This window comes from Podarcis erhardii (genome assembly GCF_964252035.2).
Source record: "Podarcis erhardii genome assembly, chromosome: 9".
NCBI classification, from domain to species: Eukaryota; Metazoa; Chordata; class Lepidosauria; order Squamata; family Lacertidae; genus Podarcis; species Podarcis erhardii.
In genome coordinates, this window is record NC_138512.1 from 5,616,288 (window position 1) to 5,630,067 (window position 13,780).

Genomic DNA, 13,780 nt, shown 5'->3' on the forward strand with positions numbered 1-13,780 from the left:
GGATATTTACCCAGGAATAAACTCGTGGCGTCTCGTTCCCAAATTAAGTGTTCGAGCCCCTGCTCACGAATGCGTAAGCCCGACTGAACGGAATGGGAGCTTTTCCGCACTTAGCACTGCGCCTTAAAGGGAGCTCGTTTAAAGTCCTACTAAGAAACCTTTAAAAAGGAGAAGCCACGATCACAGATTGCAAGATTAGCATACATGAACAATTGTTTATTGAAATATTCAGAATGCCTTTTAAAAAGAGAGAGAGAGAGAGAAGCAGCAGCAAGAAGACATTTTTTAGCTGCCAGTTTGTTGCCTTAAAAAACATTTTGGAGAATAACCCCCGAGCAATCGCGTTTTCAAGGGAGGAGCAGAAAGAGGGAGGAAAGAGGTCCGGGGCGCCCAGGGAAGGGGGCGGGGTCCTCCCGGGTTGATATGCGTGCAGAGAAGTGTCCTTTTTACACTTAAAGATTTTTGGGAAACCAATTATGGTGGTCATGGAGCTACTTTTTGTGTTTTCTTGGATACCTGTAAACGCGTGGATCAAGGGCGGGGGGGTGGGGGCTGGGCTCTAACTGGAACAAAAAACTCGAATTGAATTTGTTGGAAAGTGAATCCTACATAGTTCAATGGGATTTACTTCCAAGTAGGCCTAAACCTGCAACCTTAAACATATTCAATTTAAATTATCTGCAGGATAATGAGCCATCTTGGATCCTGCTGGTGTTGTAATCACAGCGCTGAAGGCATGAAAGACCCTCCTCCGACGCACAAGGGCAGAATCACATCCTAATAGCTTGGGACAAGACAGACACGCAATATATTCCGCCTGTTGTATAAATAATAATACTTTGGAGCATGTGATCTTTAACACGTTGAATAGTCTGCGCTTTGTCCCAGCAGACAACGATTTCAAAGCCCCTCTGCGATGGCAGCTTCTTCCGTGACAGACACACTGCTTTAAGATTTAGTTGCATAAAAATAAGTGGGCATTTTAATATAGACTGCATTACTGTTATGCAGATAAAAACTGGTTTAAACAGCGAACAATTACTTCCTTATCTAAATACGCTTGTCAAAATACTAGCCGAACTACCAACAAAAATCGTTTCCCCCTCTATTTTTTCGTGTTTAGCTGCCAATTTTGATCCTAGAGTCGTTAATTCATAATTGCAAGTAGGCTTCAAAAAATTGGAAAAGCTTTATGTTTACAAAATATATCCTTCAAGCTTTACAGGCGTCACGGATGTTCCCTCGTTACCGGCTATTTCAACGTTCTCGTCTTATCATAAATGGTTAGCTTGTTCCAAATAACACTAAAAATTAGTTTGCTTGTTTTTTAAAAAGAGGGCACCCAACCCCTCAATATTCCACAATCTCTATGCTGGGAATAGCTCCGAGCTAAGAGACTAAATTATAGTTGAGTGTACTACGATAATACATATGTTTACAGCTTGATGTACTTATCTGTAAGAGTAACTTATCTGGCGAAATCCCTTCTTCATTTCTCCTTCCATCTCTTCCCCCACCCCCAAATCAGATTTGCTACAGCAAACTGACGAAACTGGGATTAATTTTGTGACTTGGACTTGCTTCCATAAATATTTAGGCAGAGAAAAAGGTTGGTTAAAGAAACATAGTTTACGCATGCATAATACTTCATATAATACCGCATTACAGTCGCTAAAGACAAGTTATCAACTGAAGTTTTACTCTAATATGTTGTGAACAGGACACATGAATGCGCATTCCAGCTTTCCACAGGAAACATATTCGAACATGACTGAAGGAAATCAAAGGCTTTGGCAAATTGATCGTTTTCAACTGCTCAAACAGAATTAGGCTATAACATGACGTCAAGGGAAGTATAAACTATTATAATGGGGCGCTTGGGGAAATGGTTGAGGAATGAAAATTATTAAGGAGGATTTTAAAACATTTTATACCATAAATTAAAATCAACTGAATAATTATAGCGCATACTTCATATATGTTGATTTCTGGAGTGTGAGGGATAGAAAATAAATCCGAATATGGATTTTATATCTTAAATGTTACAGTAAGAGAAGATTGAAGTTATTTTTTTCCCCTCATGAAAACCTGTCCAAAATTCAATAATTATTTGCAAATTGGAAAGCAAATCTCTTTAGCATCCAATTAATTCCAGGTTGTTTTTTTAAAAAAAGATACAAAACACCCATTGACAATCAATCTCAAGGTAGGCCACCTAAGGCCTTTCCTAAACAAGATACCGAATGAAAAGCTTTCTTAGGTAGGGTGATAAAACTATCTTGTTGAATGCCAATGCTTCAGTTTCCCTCAATCTTCCTCATCCTATGAAAAGGCAATAAACTATGCGACAGATTCACTGTTTCAACTATACTTTTGATCCGAGGAAGAGCTGCGGGGGGCGGACAAGGGGAGGAGGCCGTGGTCCCTGTCATTGTGGCTGGAAAAGTAAACATCTTTACATTCTTTTCTTACACAACATTGCCGCCATTAGGAAACGCGAGAAGCCCGTCCGCAGATCTTCAGAGTATAAGGAGAAGTGTCTCTAGGACTTGAGCCCGCAAACTATGGTTGGCGTTTTCTCCAGTATTCCTGGACGCAACCCTGGCAGGCTCTTGCTCAGGAGAAGTCCGAGGAACACAGGTCAAGTAGAGACTTTTTGCTTTGCTTTTTGAAAAAAAAAAATTATTAGGCCCGGGGGAAATATATAAGTTTATTGCACCTTTAAAACAATCAAAAGCATCCAATCAAGTAGTTTGGGACCCAGAAAGGAAAGCGGTGTCCAGGCGGCCGAGGATCAAACGAGGCCCGTCACTTGCGAGCGGAGGAAGGGCGCCGAGGCCGCGGGGAAGGTCGCCAGCGGGTAGGCGACGCTGCCGGAGACGGCGACCAGCGGCGGGGAGGCGTGCGCGGGAGGCGGCAGCGGGAAGCAGCCCAGCGCGCCGCCCGCCAGCGAGTTCTCATGGTACAAAATGGGCACGCGGACTATCCTTTGCGCCGCCGTGTGCGGGAGGTTGGCCGCCTCCAGGTCGGCCGCCAGCTGCCTCTTCCACTTGTTGCGGCGGTTCTGGAACCAGATCTTCACCTGCGTCTCGGTGAGGTGCAGCGAGGCGGCCAGGCCGGCCCGCTCCGAGCTGCTCAGGTAGCGCTTCACGTCGAAGGTGGACTCCAGCTGGAAGACCTGGCTCCGGCTGAAGACGGTGCGCGTCTTCTTCTTGCGCCCGCCGCCGCCGCGCGCCTCGCCGCCCTCCGACTCCTCCGCGCGCTCCTCGTCCAGGCTGCTGCCCTGGCTGCCGCCGCCGCCACCGCCTTCCTGGACGGCGCCGCCGCTGCACGCCAAGTCCTCGCTTTTCGCGCCGGGGCTCAGCTCCGCGGCCACTTTCTCGCAGCCGCCGCCTCCTCCTGCTGCTGCTGCTTCCTTCCCGGGAGATGCCTCCTCGGGGATCTCCGGAGAGTCTCTGTCGCTGGCTGAAAAAGGAGGAGAGGGTGAGCGAAGCAGGGACGAAAGGATCCTGAGCTCTGACCTTCGGCCATCCCCCTCCAACAAGCCTTGCTCAAGTGCTAACGGTGCTGCCGGTTAATTCACCTCGAATTTGTGCCGGCAGCTAAACCCTAACTGTAAGTATCTGTAGGTATCTGGACTCGCAAAGGCGCGCAACGCTATAAAACGATCGGACTTACTGGCGTGGCTGTTTCTCTCCCCCTCGTTATTCTTGTTTTCCTCTTTCCTATGTTACAGGAGGAATTTGTGTTAACAGAGTGCTGAGACAGCCAGCCTCTTTGGGCAGACCCCAGCCCGCCCGCCCGCCCGCCCGCCCGCCGTGAAGCCTTCAAGATTCAAGCGCCAAGATCTGACCATCACTAGGCTCCCCGAAGCAATTGAAAGTGCAGGGAATGGGGCTGCACGCCACAAGGCCCAACACAGATACTACAATGAGTCGAGGTGTCTGTGTTTTTAGAAAATAGGCTGCAAAAAGCCAAATAAATTCCCCAATACCGTCGTTGCTTGTGGCACACCCCAAATGCTAGTCTCCTCTCGCGCAAAGTACCTTTTGCAATCCTCGATCTCTCCTCCTGAAGTTAAGCAAAGCCTTTGTTTGTGTTTGTTTTAGGGACAAAGCACCCAAGCGCCCAGCTCAGGTAAAGCTAAACATCTGGATTTAGCCAAGTTTCTTCCCGCTAATAGGCGACAAAGTGGTCTCTTCAAGCTAAGCCGAAGCGCTTTCCTCGGAAGCCGCTTCTCTTGTTTCCAAAACTTGCTTCCGAGAAAGGCGCTCCGGTGCTGCAGGCCGGCGCCCGCCTTTTAGACTAGGCGGTAGGCCGAGCTGCCCTTGGGACTGGGGGAAGAGGGGGCTCCTTGCGACTGGATGTATATATGCTAAAATGACCAGATTTTTTTCAATGAATCCGGGGACACTTTCCAACTTCAATGGATTTTGTATGGGGACTGATTTGTAAATCCGGGGGAGAGCTATAGGTTGTAAAAACATTTCCCATTTCCAGAAAAGAAGTGTCCTTTTATGTCTCCAAAAGAAAGACCTGGTTGTAAAAACGAATCTTTCGCGAGAAATATTATTTCTCTCTCTCAGGAGGCCTTAATAATGTCTTAAGCAAATTCGTGTGACACCCCAAGGACAGGACTGGCCCACCGACAGTGCCAGGGCCTGCGGTCGACGGGGCGACCAGGACAGAAGAGGAGGCAGGAAGGAGTTGCACTTCGCGGGGCGCGGAGAGAGGTCGGCCGGCGACCCTCTCAGAACAGCGGAGCACAGGGCAGGAAAGGGCTTTATCTTTAAATGTTTATTTTTTATTTTTAAAGGGGGGTGTTTCCTCCAACTCTAGGGAATCACGAAGGGGTTTGCTTGGGCCTCAATACGCTTTCAAGAGCCGCCTTCCCTAGCCTTGAACCCGTCTGGGCTTCCTTCCGTGGGGAGCTCCACGACCCCTGCCCCCTCCCCGCGAGACTGTCCCTCTCAGAAATGCCCTCGTGCAATCTGACGAGACACCCACTCCCGGGAACAGGGGTCGGCGTGATCTCCGTCCGCTGAGCCTGGGGAGCGGCCGGGGGCCCGGGGCCGGGAAGGGGAGCTGCGGCGACCCCGGAGGGCGGCGGCGGGCACTTACTTTCCGGACTGGCGCAGCCTATGAAAGCCACGTGCGCTCTTCTGTACCAGTCCACGGTGCTCTCCCGGAGCGGGTAGCCGCGCAGCCCCAGCCCGAAGCGGGAAGCCTGGCACGGGCAGCAGGCGAGCGAACAATGGCTGCCCGCGAAGCCTCCGCCGCGCGCCCGCCGCGCTTGGCGCTCGTCGTCGGCGCCGTCCGGCCGCTGCTCGTCCTGGGCTTTGGCGGCCAGCAAATTGGCGATGAAGAAGGAGGAGACGCGCGCGGGCGCCGAGGCGGGAGGCGCGCTCTCCGCGGCTTGGTCGGGCATCGCCGAGGGGAGGCGAGAGCCAGCGCGGCGGCCGCGCTCCGGGCTGCTGCCAAGGCGAGGGGCGCAGCCCGCTCAGCTCAGCGGGCTGGCCAGGCGAGGCGCCGTCGACGGAGTCCTCATCCGCGAGCGCAATCGGCCCTCATTTCCTGCCCGGGCAGCGCGAAGGGAAGCCCCCGTCCGAGGCGCCAGGGGCTGCGCCAAAACCGGCCCCGGCCCCGGTCCCGCGCTCAGCCCGCGAGCAGAGCTTCCCTCTGGGACGCGCCGGGCGGGCAGCCGGATTCCTGCGAGCGGCTCGGCCGGGGAGCGCCCGGGAAGAGCCCGCCGGAGAGCGAGCGAGCGAGCGAGCGAGCGCGCAGCCCCGGGCTCGGCGCCTCGCCCTCGCCAGCCTCGTTATTTAGGTCAATTGGGGAGCAAATCAAAACGCAGAAAGCGAGACTCACTGGCCGCAACTCTGGGAGAGAGGAAGGAGGCCGGAATCCGGGACTCCCATTGGTCAGCCGGGAGGGAGAGGACAGACGGGGCAGCCAATCGCGTCCTCGGCTACGGAAGGATGCTGACGACCAGATCGGCAGCCTGCGCGCTGCTGGCAAAGCTCCCCCTCTGCATTCCTTATTTGGACCTTCTCTCTCTCTCTCTCTCTCTCTCTCTCTCTCTCTCTCTCTCTCTCACACACACACACACACACACACACACGCACACACACGCACACACAGGCTACCCGTGACCAGGGGAGACACCTCGGTCTGCTGCAACAAGAGTCTGCAGAGCTCCAGCAAGCTTCCTTAGGTAGCTTTCTGCCAAGAGGCGCAGCAGCCCTTGGAACGCGGACGGGTGGCCAGGGCGGCCCAAGACATGGGGATACCAGAGGCGGACCCCCGAAGGGCGCCTCTGCGAGGGAAGATGGACATCAGGAACAAGGGGGAAGAAAGATCGACATGGGCATCTCCTGCCCCGTGAATCGGGCCGCCCGAGGCACTCGCCTCACCTGGCCGCCTGGCGCCTAGCCGCCTCTCCCCGCCGGGCGCATTCTTCGCGCGAGGGAAGCGCGGAGAGATCTGCAGACGGGAAGGAAAGAAAGCCCATGGCGCGGCTCTGCGCCCAGGTCTCCAGCGCCCCAGGCTTCGGGGCCGCGTCGGTCTTCTGGAAGCGAGGCACTTCCCAGCCACTAGAGCGCAGAGAGGTCGAGGCGGCCGGAGGAGCACCCGGCCTTTTGGGGGCGCTGCGGAGGCGCGTTTCCCGGCAGGGGCAAGAGCCGCTCGGCTGCCGCGTCTCCTGCGCCACCAGGGAGACAGCCACGGACTAGACCCGCGCGGCTCTCGCACCCGAGGGCCGCCTTGGACCCACGCACCTGAACTTGGCGCCCGCGCTTCGGCGGCCTTGGCTGCGCAGGGAGCTCTCGCGGGCCAAGAGCGGCTTCTGTCCGAGAGGCCTCCGGTTCGCCTCTCCAGGCCGGCCGGAATCTGGAGCCGGCACTACAGAGCCGCAGCAGAGCCTAAGCACCGAGGGTGCCGTCGGGCCAGGGCTGCAGCTGCCCTCGAGGCTCTCCATTCCAGGCTGGCGCGGAGCCGGCTGTGGCAAGGTGCCTCGAAGGAGCCGAGGGGCTCCATCAAGGTTCCCTGCCGACTTTCTCCCCAAGTTTCCTCGCGGGCCAGGCATCCCTTTCCACTGGCCCGCCTTCCGCACCTCCGGCTTGGCCTAGCGCAGAGTCGGGCATTGCAAACGTCCTGCGTACCGGTAGTTGCGATGGAAATTATTGTTATTTATTAATTTTGCTAGTCGCTTTATCTTGCCTAGGGCAAGCCAAAGCGACTACAACCAAATGGACAGTGTTCTGCAGATGCAGGCTCCTGAGGAGCCAGTAGGCACCGAGTGGGGCTTTTTCCTGGGCAGGCGCGAGCTCGGGCTCTGCGCTTGGCAAATTGTTTGCAGCGTCAGTTCGGCTTCTTGGTTTCCAACGCGCGCCTCGCGCCACAGTCTAGGAAAGGGAAAGGAGCGGCCGCGCTGCAGTGGAGGAACCGGGTTTGAGTCCCCCGTTACTTTCGTAGCAGCGTGTGAAGACGAGCCGAGAGGGGCAGAGTGTGGCCCTCTGGCCTGTAAAGGCGCTTCCCACGCTGCAGGAAAGACGCAGAAACGCTAAACAGTAGCTAGCTCACTCCGCCGTGGAAGATAACATTGTGGCGAGCTATTATCAACTCGCGTGTGAACACTAATGTGAGAGCGTTACCAAGAATAACAGCAATCAGCTGTATAAGATCACTAATACGCGCGCATTTATCAAGATTGTTTTGCCAGCCTGGTGTGCAACGCAGCTACAAAAGGTGGCATGAAATCAAAATCAGAATATCACCCCTGTTTTTAACCCCACAAATATTTGGTTTAAATAGTTTGTATACTTAGATTTCGTGTAATGTTAAGGTGGGTTTAGTTTACTGAATATTTCGATTTTTAATATGTGATATGGTGTGCATCTTGAGAGAGGCGGGGAGGGACGAAAGGGGAGAGAGAGGGGATTTTTAAAAAAATGTTTTCAATATTTCAAAACCATAGGGGATGCTGGCATACAGAGAAACAAACATATCAGCGTATTTACTAATTCAGCTACTAGATGTAAGAACTCACTCTGATTCGCCTGCACTGACCTCCCAGTACATATATGTATAGGATGGCATTGGGGATGGTATAAATACTAGGTTACTCCTTTCCAAAAGAGGCTTAGCTATTGGAAATAAATTATATCGAAACCAATGGGATTTATTTTCACCTAATATGTTTTGTCTCAGAGGCTAAAAAGAGTGAGGTGTAGCCTAATTCTATGCATTTATATTTAAAAGTAACTCTATCTATTCAGTGGAACTTCTTCCCAGGTAATAATATTACTGCATTTGTGAGTATGGTGAAGAGACAAGAAAACATACTGGACTATCCGGTTTTAGAGGAGGGGATCCTTACTGGGAACATGGAAACAGATAATCGTCCCCTGACACAATTGTTACAGGAGCTCCATAAACTGACATTTCAGACCAAGGCTAAATATTGATAAACATTCTGCCGTGTTTCTGTTGGGTGAGGACAGCTACCGGATAAGGCGCTAAGCCCACCCCCACACCCCAATTTATTCCTTCAGGGTGGTTTCCCAGTGGCTATCTCAGAGAAAGTTAATTAAGATGTTTCATAACCTATAACAATAAAAATAATTTATTAGAATTAGAATACAAAAATAAGTTGTCATATGTACATTCGCATGCCAAGTGATTCCCCCCTTTAGGAAACAAATATTGTTTCCGCTGCAGAATAATAGCAGCTGATTTTTAAGCAGAAAGTGGCAAGAAAGTGGAGCTTTAAGCAGTTCTTTTGCAATTGGTTAAGGAAGAATGCATCAGAGAAAAGACACATTCTGACCAGTACGTGTAAGGTGTAGTTTGGTCTGGAGACGCTGAGCCTGCTGCTGATTCAAAAGATTACCTAGCAAACAACAGACCCATTGTTGAATCTAAGATCAAATGCATCGTAATTGGGGAAACAATGTAACCTAAAATGACATTAGAACAAAGACTCGTAATTGCAAAACCTGAAATAGGAAGTGTTTATGAGGCAAAGCAGGTATGGAAGCAGCGGGAAGGACCTCTGCCCCTGCTAAATGGGGGGAGTATTCACTGGACAAAGCAAGTTCCCAAGCAGGCAGATGAGGCAGCAGACAGAAGCAAATAAGGTAATGGATCTGAGAGAGGAGGACAGGATAAATGAGGGAAAACAAGGTGGATAAAAGCTAGCTTAGAAAAGGAGAAGGCAGGTGGGGTAAACTCTGCTGAAGTTAACGTGGGGCTGAGTGAAGTTATGAGGGGCTGTGTGTCCAGCACCCAGAAAACCTGCACAGACACAGCCAGCCTCTGATCTGTAGCTTCAGGAGCACAGCATGGATGCAATTGGTGGGAGTGCCTTTGTTGTCTGAAAAATAGGTCAAAAGGCAAGCCAAATAAAAGACAAAGGCATGGTAGAATGACATCAGCCACATGACAAAGACAGAAGCTCTCCTCTCTTCTCATTAGGCCTCAAAAGCCAGGGTCCATTATCTAGCCAGACCTAAAACTTTATTCATGGGGAGCACAAAATGCAAACAAATTATTATTGTTACAGATATGGGAGAACAGGGTTTGGGGTGCAAGGGCACCCATAACTGCTGGAGTTTGTATCTGAAGAAATGTGCATGCACATGAAAGCTTAAACCTAGAACAAACTTAGTTGGTCTCTAAGGTGCTACGGGACTATTTTTAAATTTTTTATTTCGATTGCGTCAGACCAACACAGCTACCTACCTGATGCTAGAGTTCGTGAATGTTAGGAAAAAATAAAAGGGTAGGATTTAGCTGATTTTTTGAGTATTGAAGGGACGATGCCATGTCAGTGGAAAATTATGGGCTAAGTTTCCTTTCCCCAGAGTCTCACCTGGGATAGAAGCCATTAAGCATAGCAAAAGGTGTTGATGGCCCACCAAAGGGAAATCCTTGTGCCTGTGCCAACTGAGGTTACTACAGGAAAATTGTCACCTTTTAAAACTAGGCTTGGAATAGCAGGGAGAATGGGGATGAGCAGACAGAAGAGGAGGAGTTGCCTCGGAGGAGTTTTCTGGGAAGGAGAAGCAGGAAGTGGGGCAGACTGAGGGACAGACACCATGAGTGCTGGCTGGAGACAAGCTAGGGCAAAAGCACAGAATGGCACATAGAAAGCCTTTGAATGCAGTGCTGGGCTGCTGTGAAGGACAGGCCCCTCTTGAGATGTGAGTGCTGTAGGTTCTGCACTCCCTGCATCTGCACGCAAGTTGTTAATATGTGTTGATAAACCATATTTCTTAAAGACATGACAGTCTCCACCACATCTTCATTCCAAACAGAAACATGACAACCCTTGTAACATTATTTATCTTTCTAACATACCATACATAAAGCAAATTTCTGCACAGATCAGAAGTATAGCAAAATGGCATTCTGACAAAGGGATCTCTAAAACCAACAGAGTGAGAGATTGAGTAAAAGCGCTTAGCACACAATGGCTTTTGAACAAAAAGTGGCTAACATGAGATACCAGTCTAGAACGATAATTTATGTTTGTCAATAAAACTTTGGAAATCACATTCTTATTAAGTCACCTTTCTATGTTAGCTAAGTTAGAACATGACTGTCTGTTTGCCTGTAACAATATAGACAAATTTCTGTAGCAGAACCCAGAGCGTGGAATATTCTTCCCTAGAAGATTCCATTGTCATTTGAAATCCTTGCTTTTCTGCTGCTTCAGTTACATTTTTTTTCTAAAGTTGCTCCTGCTGTTTACTTGTTTGTTAATGTTTATTGCTGTTTATTGATATTGTAAATTATTTTAGAGATCATTTATTTTTCTTGCTGGTTTTGTGTTGTTTTATTCCCTCCTCAAATTCATTACCTCATTTGTAGGTGACAAAATGGGTGGTGGTGGGGAATTCTGCTAAAGTTTTAGGACCCCTTTGCCTTTGGTGGTGGTAGGGGAGTTTCTTATATATATTTTCTTCCTTTTAATTTATTTCCCTTGTTTCCCCCCATTGGGACAGCAGTAACAGTGCTGTTCTTTCTGGTGGCCAAAGTCTTCTGGTAGATATTTTCTTTTCTCCAGAGTGCTCCCAGAATTATACTCTCTCACAATGTGGTGTGATTCCAGGAGCACTCTGGGATGGAGAGAGCAGTGCCCGAAAGCAAGAAAATAAAGGTGATCGCTGCCACCACAAAAGATTTTAACAGATTTCCATTTCACCCTTTATTGAGCCTCCCACCACTTAGGAGCTGAAAGATCTATCAAAAGAACTTTCGGATGAGCACTAGTTCCTATATTTTATTGGCTACTTTGGGCATTGCAATTTTTGCAGTGGAAAGCCAGGTACAAATCAGAAAGAAAGAAAGAAAGAAAGAAAGAAAGAAAGAAAGAAAGAAAGAAAGACATGCCACTTATAAAATATTCCAAGATTGTGATTCCAATTCAGACCAGCCTTTAAAAATGGGTAAAACCAGTATCCGTTATTATCCTCAGTCACCCATTTGGCCAATAAGTCCAATCCCCACCTGTCCATCACCTGACATCACACAAATTCCAACTGGGGCTTGCAAAGGAAAAAATCTCACTCTGGATTGTGGATTCAATTTACAATCAGCTGGAATTATATGATTTCAGGTGACTGACAGGTGGGTGTTCCCATCCACTTCTCAAAGTGGTGGGCGGTAGGAGTTTTTGGAGTGGGCGACCTATCTATCTGATTGTGATAGATAGGAAGCATGCTTTTAATACATAACAAAAGCAGATAATAATAAATCTGCTTTTTTTTTTTAGTGCGAGTCGGTAAAAGAGACCAGGGCCACAGAAGTCCCACATGCTGGTTAAGCCACACTGAAGTAAGCTATCCCATCATTTTCTGCCCATCCATTCCCAGAACCAAATATCAAACAGAAACATGAAATGAAAAAGATGTGACGTGGTTTGCCAATATCAACCTAAAAAGAAAAAAGGAAATAAATTCTAATTTATTTGGCCGCTCAGAAAAAAGGGAGAATTCTGAACAGGTAATGTGTAACACAGTGCCATCTTGAGGAGAATATCAGCATTGCAATTAGGAGCACCCCTTACCTATTCAAATAAATCAGTGCAGTCAATTTATCTTTATTTAGATGGATGTTATGCCATATGTACACATCAGTATCAAATGCCTCTTGCTTCTTTTATTTTATACAAATTCTCACACCTGATGTAATGAGGCAGAACACTGCAATACAGCAAATTCTTCTATACAAACATTAAATTACTATAATTGCAAAGTAGTAAGTGTTGTGGGGGGACGCGGGTGGCGCTGTGGGTTAAACCACAGGGCCTAGGGCTTGCCGATCAGAAGGTCAGCAGTTCAAATCCCTGCAACGGGGTGAGCTCCTGTTGCTCGGTCCCTGCTCCTGCCAACCTAGCAGTTCGAAAGCACGTCAAGTGCAAATAGATAAATAGGTACCGCTCCAGCGGGAAGGTAAATGGCGTTTCCATGCACTGCTCTGGTTTGCCAGAAGTGGCTTAGTCATGCTGGCCACATGACCCGGAAGCTGTTCGCTGGCTCCCTCGGCCAATAAAGCGAGATGAGCGCCACAACCCCAGAGTCGGTCACGACTGGACCCTTTACCTTTACCTTTAAGTGTGGGACAGTGTGAGCAAATCTGTGTTCACTCCCATATACAGGCAGAAAGCACACTGGATGGCACTGGGCATGGCACACTGAATGGTTCTCCAAATACATTGATTGATTGAATGATTGATTGATTGATTGATTGATTGATTGATTTGATTTGATTTCTTCACCATAAGGCCCCAGCGTGGCATAAAACAGAAGAATATACAAATATACAACTATACATATACATACATACATACATACATACATACGTGTGTGTGTGTGCAACCATTACAATTAAAAAAGAGAAAACCATTCCAAATGGAACAGAAGAGAGTCCCACTAAACAAATCACCTCAACTGTCAAATGCCAGGGTTAAAGAGGTGCTCAGGTGTGAGCTATACAGTTTGCAGGCTGTCACAGAGGAAGTCCTTTCCCGAAACCGCCACCCACCCACCCACCCCCCGCCTGCACTCCTGAGGGTGATGAAACTATCTTAATACTCAAAAGGTTGATAGGGATGGAGACTGTCTTCCAGATATCTGGGGCCAAAGAACCTTCTGGCGGTTCCCTCACTGAGAGAAGCCAAGTTACAGGGAACCAGGCAGAGGGCCTTCTCGGTGGTGGCACCCGCCCTGTGGAATGCCCTCCCACCAGACGTCAAAGAGAACAACAACTACCAAACTTTTAGAAGACATCTGAAGGCAGCCCTGTTTAGGGAAGCTTTTAATGTTTGATGCATTACTGTATTTTAATATTTGGTTGGAAGCTACCCAGGGTGGCTGGGGAAGGGTATAAATAATGGGCAGGGTATAAATAATATATTATTATTAGTAGTATTGGTATTAGTATTAGTATTTACCCTGAATTTGGCCCTGATTCGCAGGGTGGGTGGCCAAAATCATTACTAATGGTGTGTGTGTGTGTGTGTGTGTGTGTGTGTTCTATTTACAAAAATAAAATCTATTTATTTTAAATAATGTGTTATGTGAACTTATTGGTATCAGATTGTACCAAATATTATTTTGGGGGGAGACACAGTTGAGGAGGAGACAAAGAGGAAGAGGAAGAGGAAGAGGAAGAGGAAGAGGAAGAGGAAGAGGAAGAGGAAGAGGAAGAGGAAGAGGAAGAAGAAGAAGAAGAAGAAGAAGAAGAAGAAGAAGAAGAAGAAGAAGAAGAACAAAGT

General features: G+C 48.7%; 1 protein-coding gene across 1 annotated transcript; it reads right to left on the minus strand.

Moving 5' to 3' along the window:
* Positions 1–248: 248 nt before the first annotated feature.
* On the minus strand, positions 249–5,498 carry HMX1 (H6 family homeobox 1). Its single transcript, XM_081876525.1, has 2 exons — positions 5,122–5,498; positions 249–3,465 (listed from the first exon to the last, which is right to left on the minus strand). The coding sequence occupies exons 1-2, from the start codon at positions 5,426–5,428 to the stop codon at positions 2,795–2,797; spliced, it is 978 nt and encodes a 325-aa protein (XP_081732651.1). The 5' UTR covers positions 5,429–5,498; the 3' UTR covers positions 249–2,794.
* Between the last annotated feature and the right edge of the window lie 8,282 nt (positions 5,499–13,780).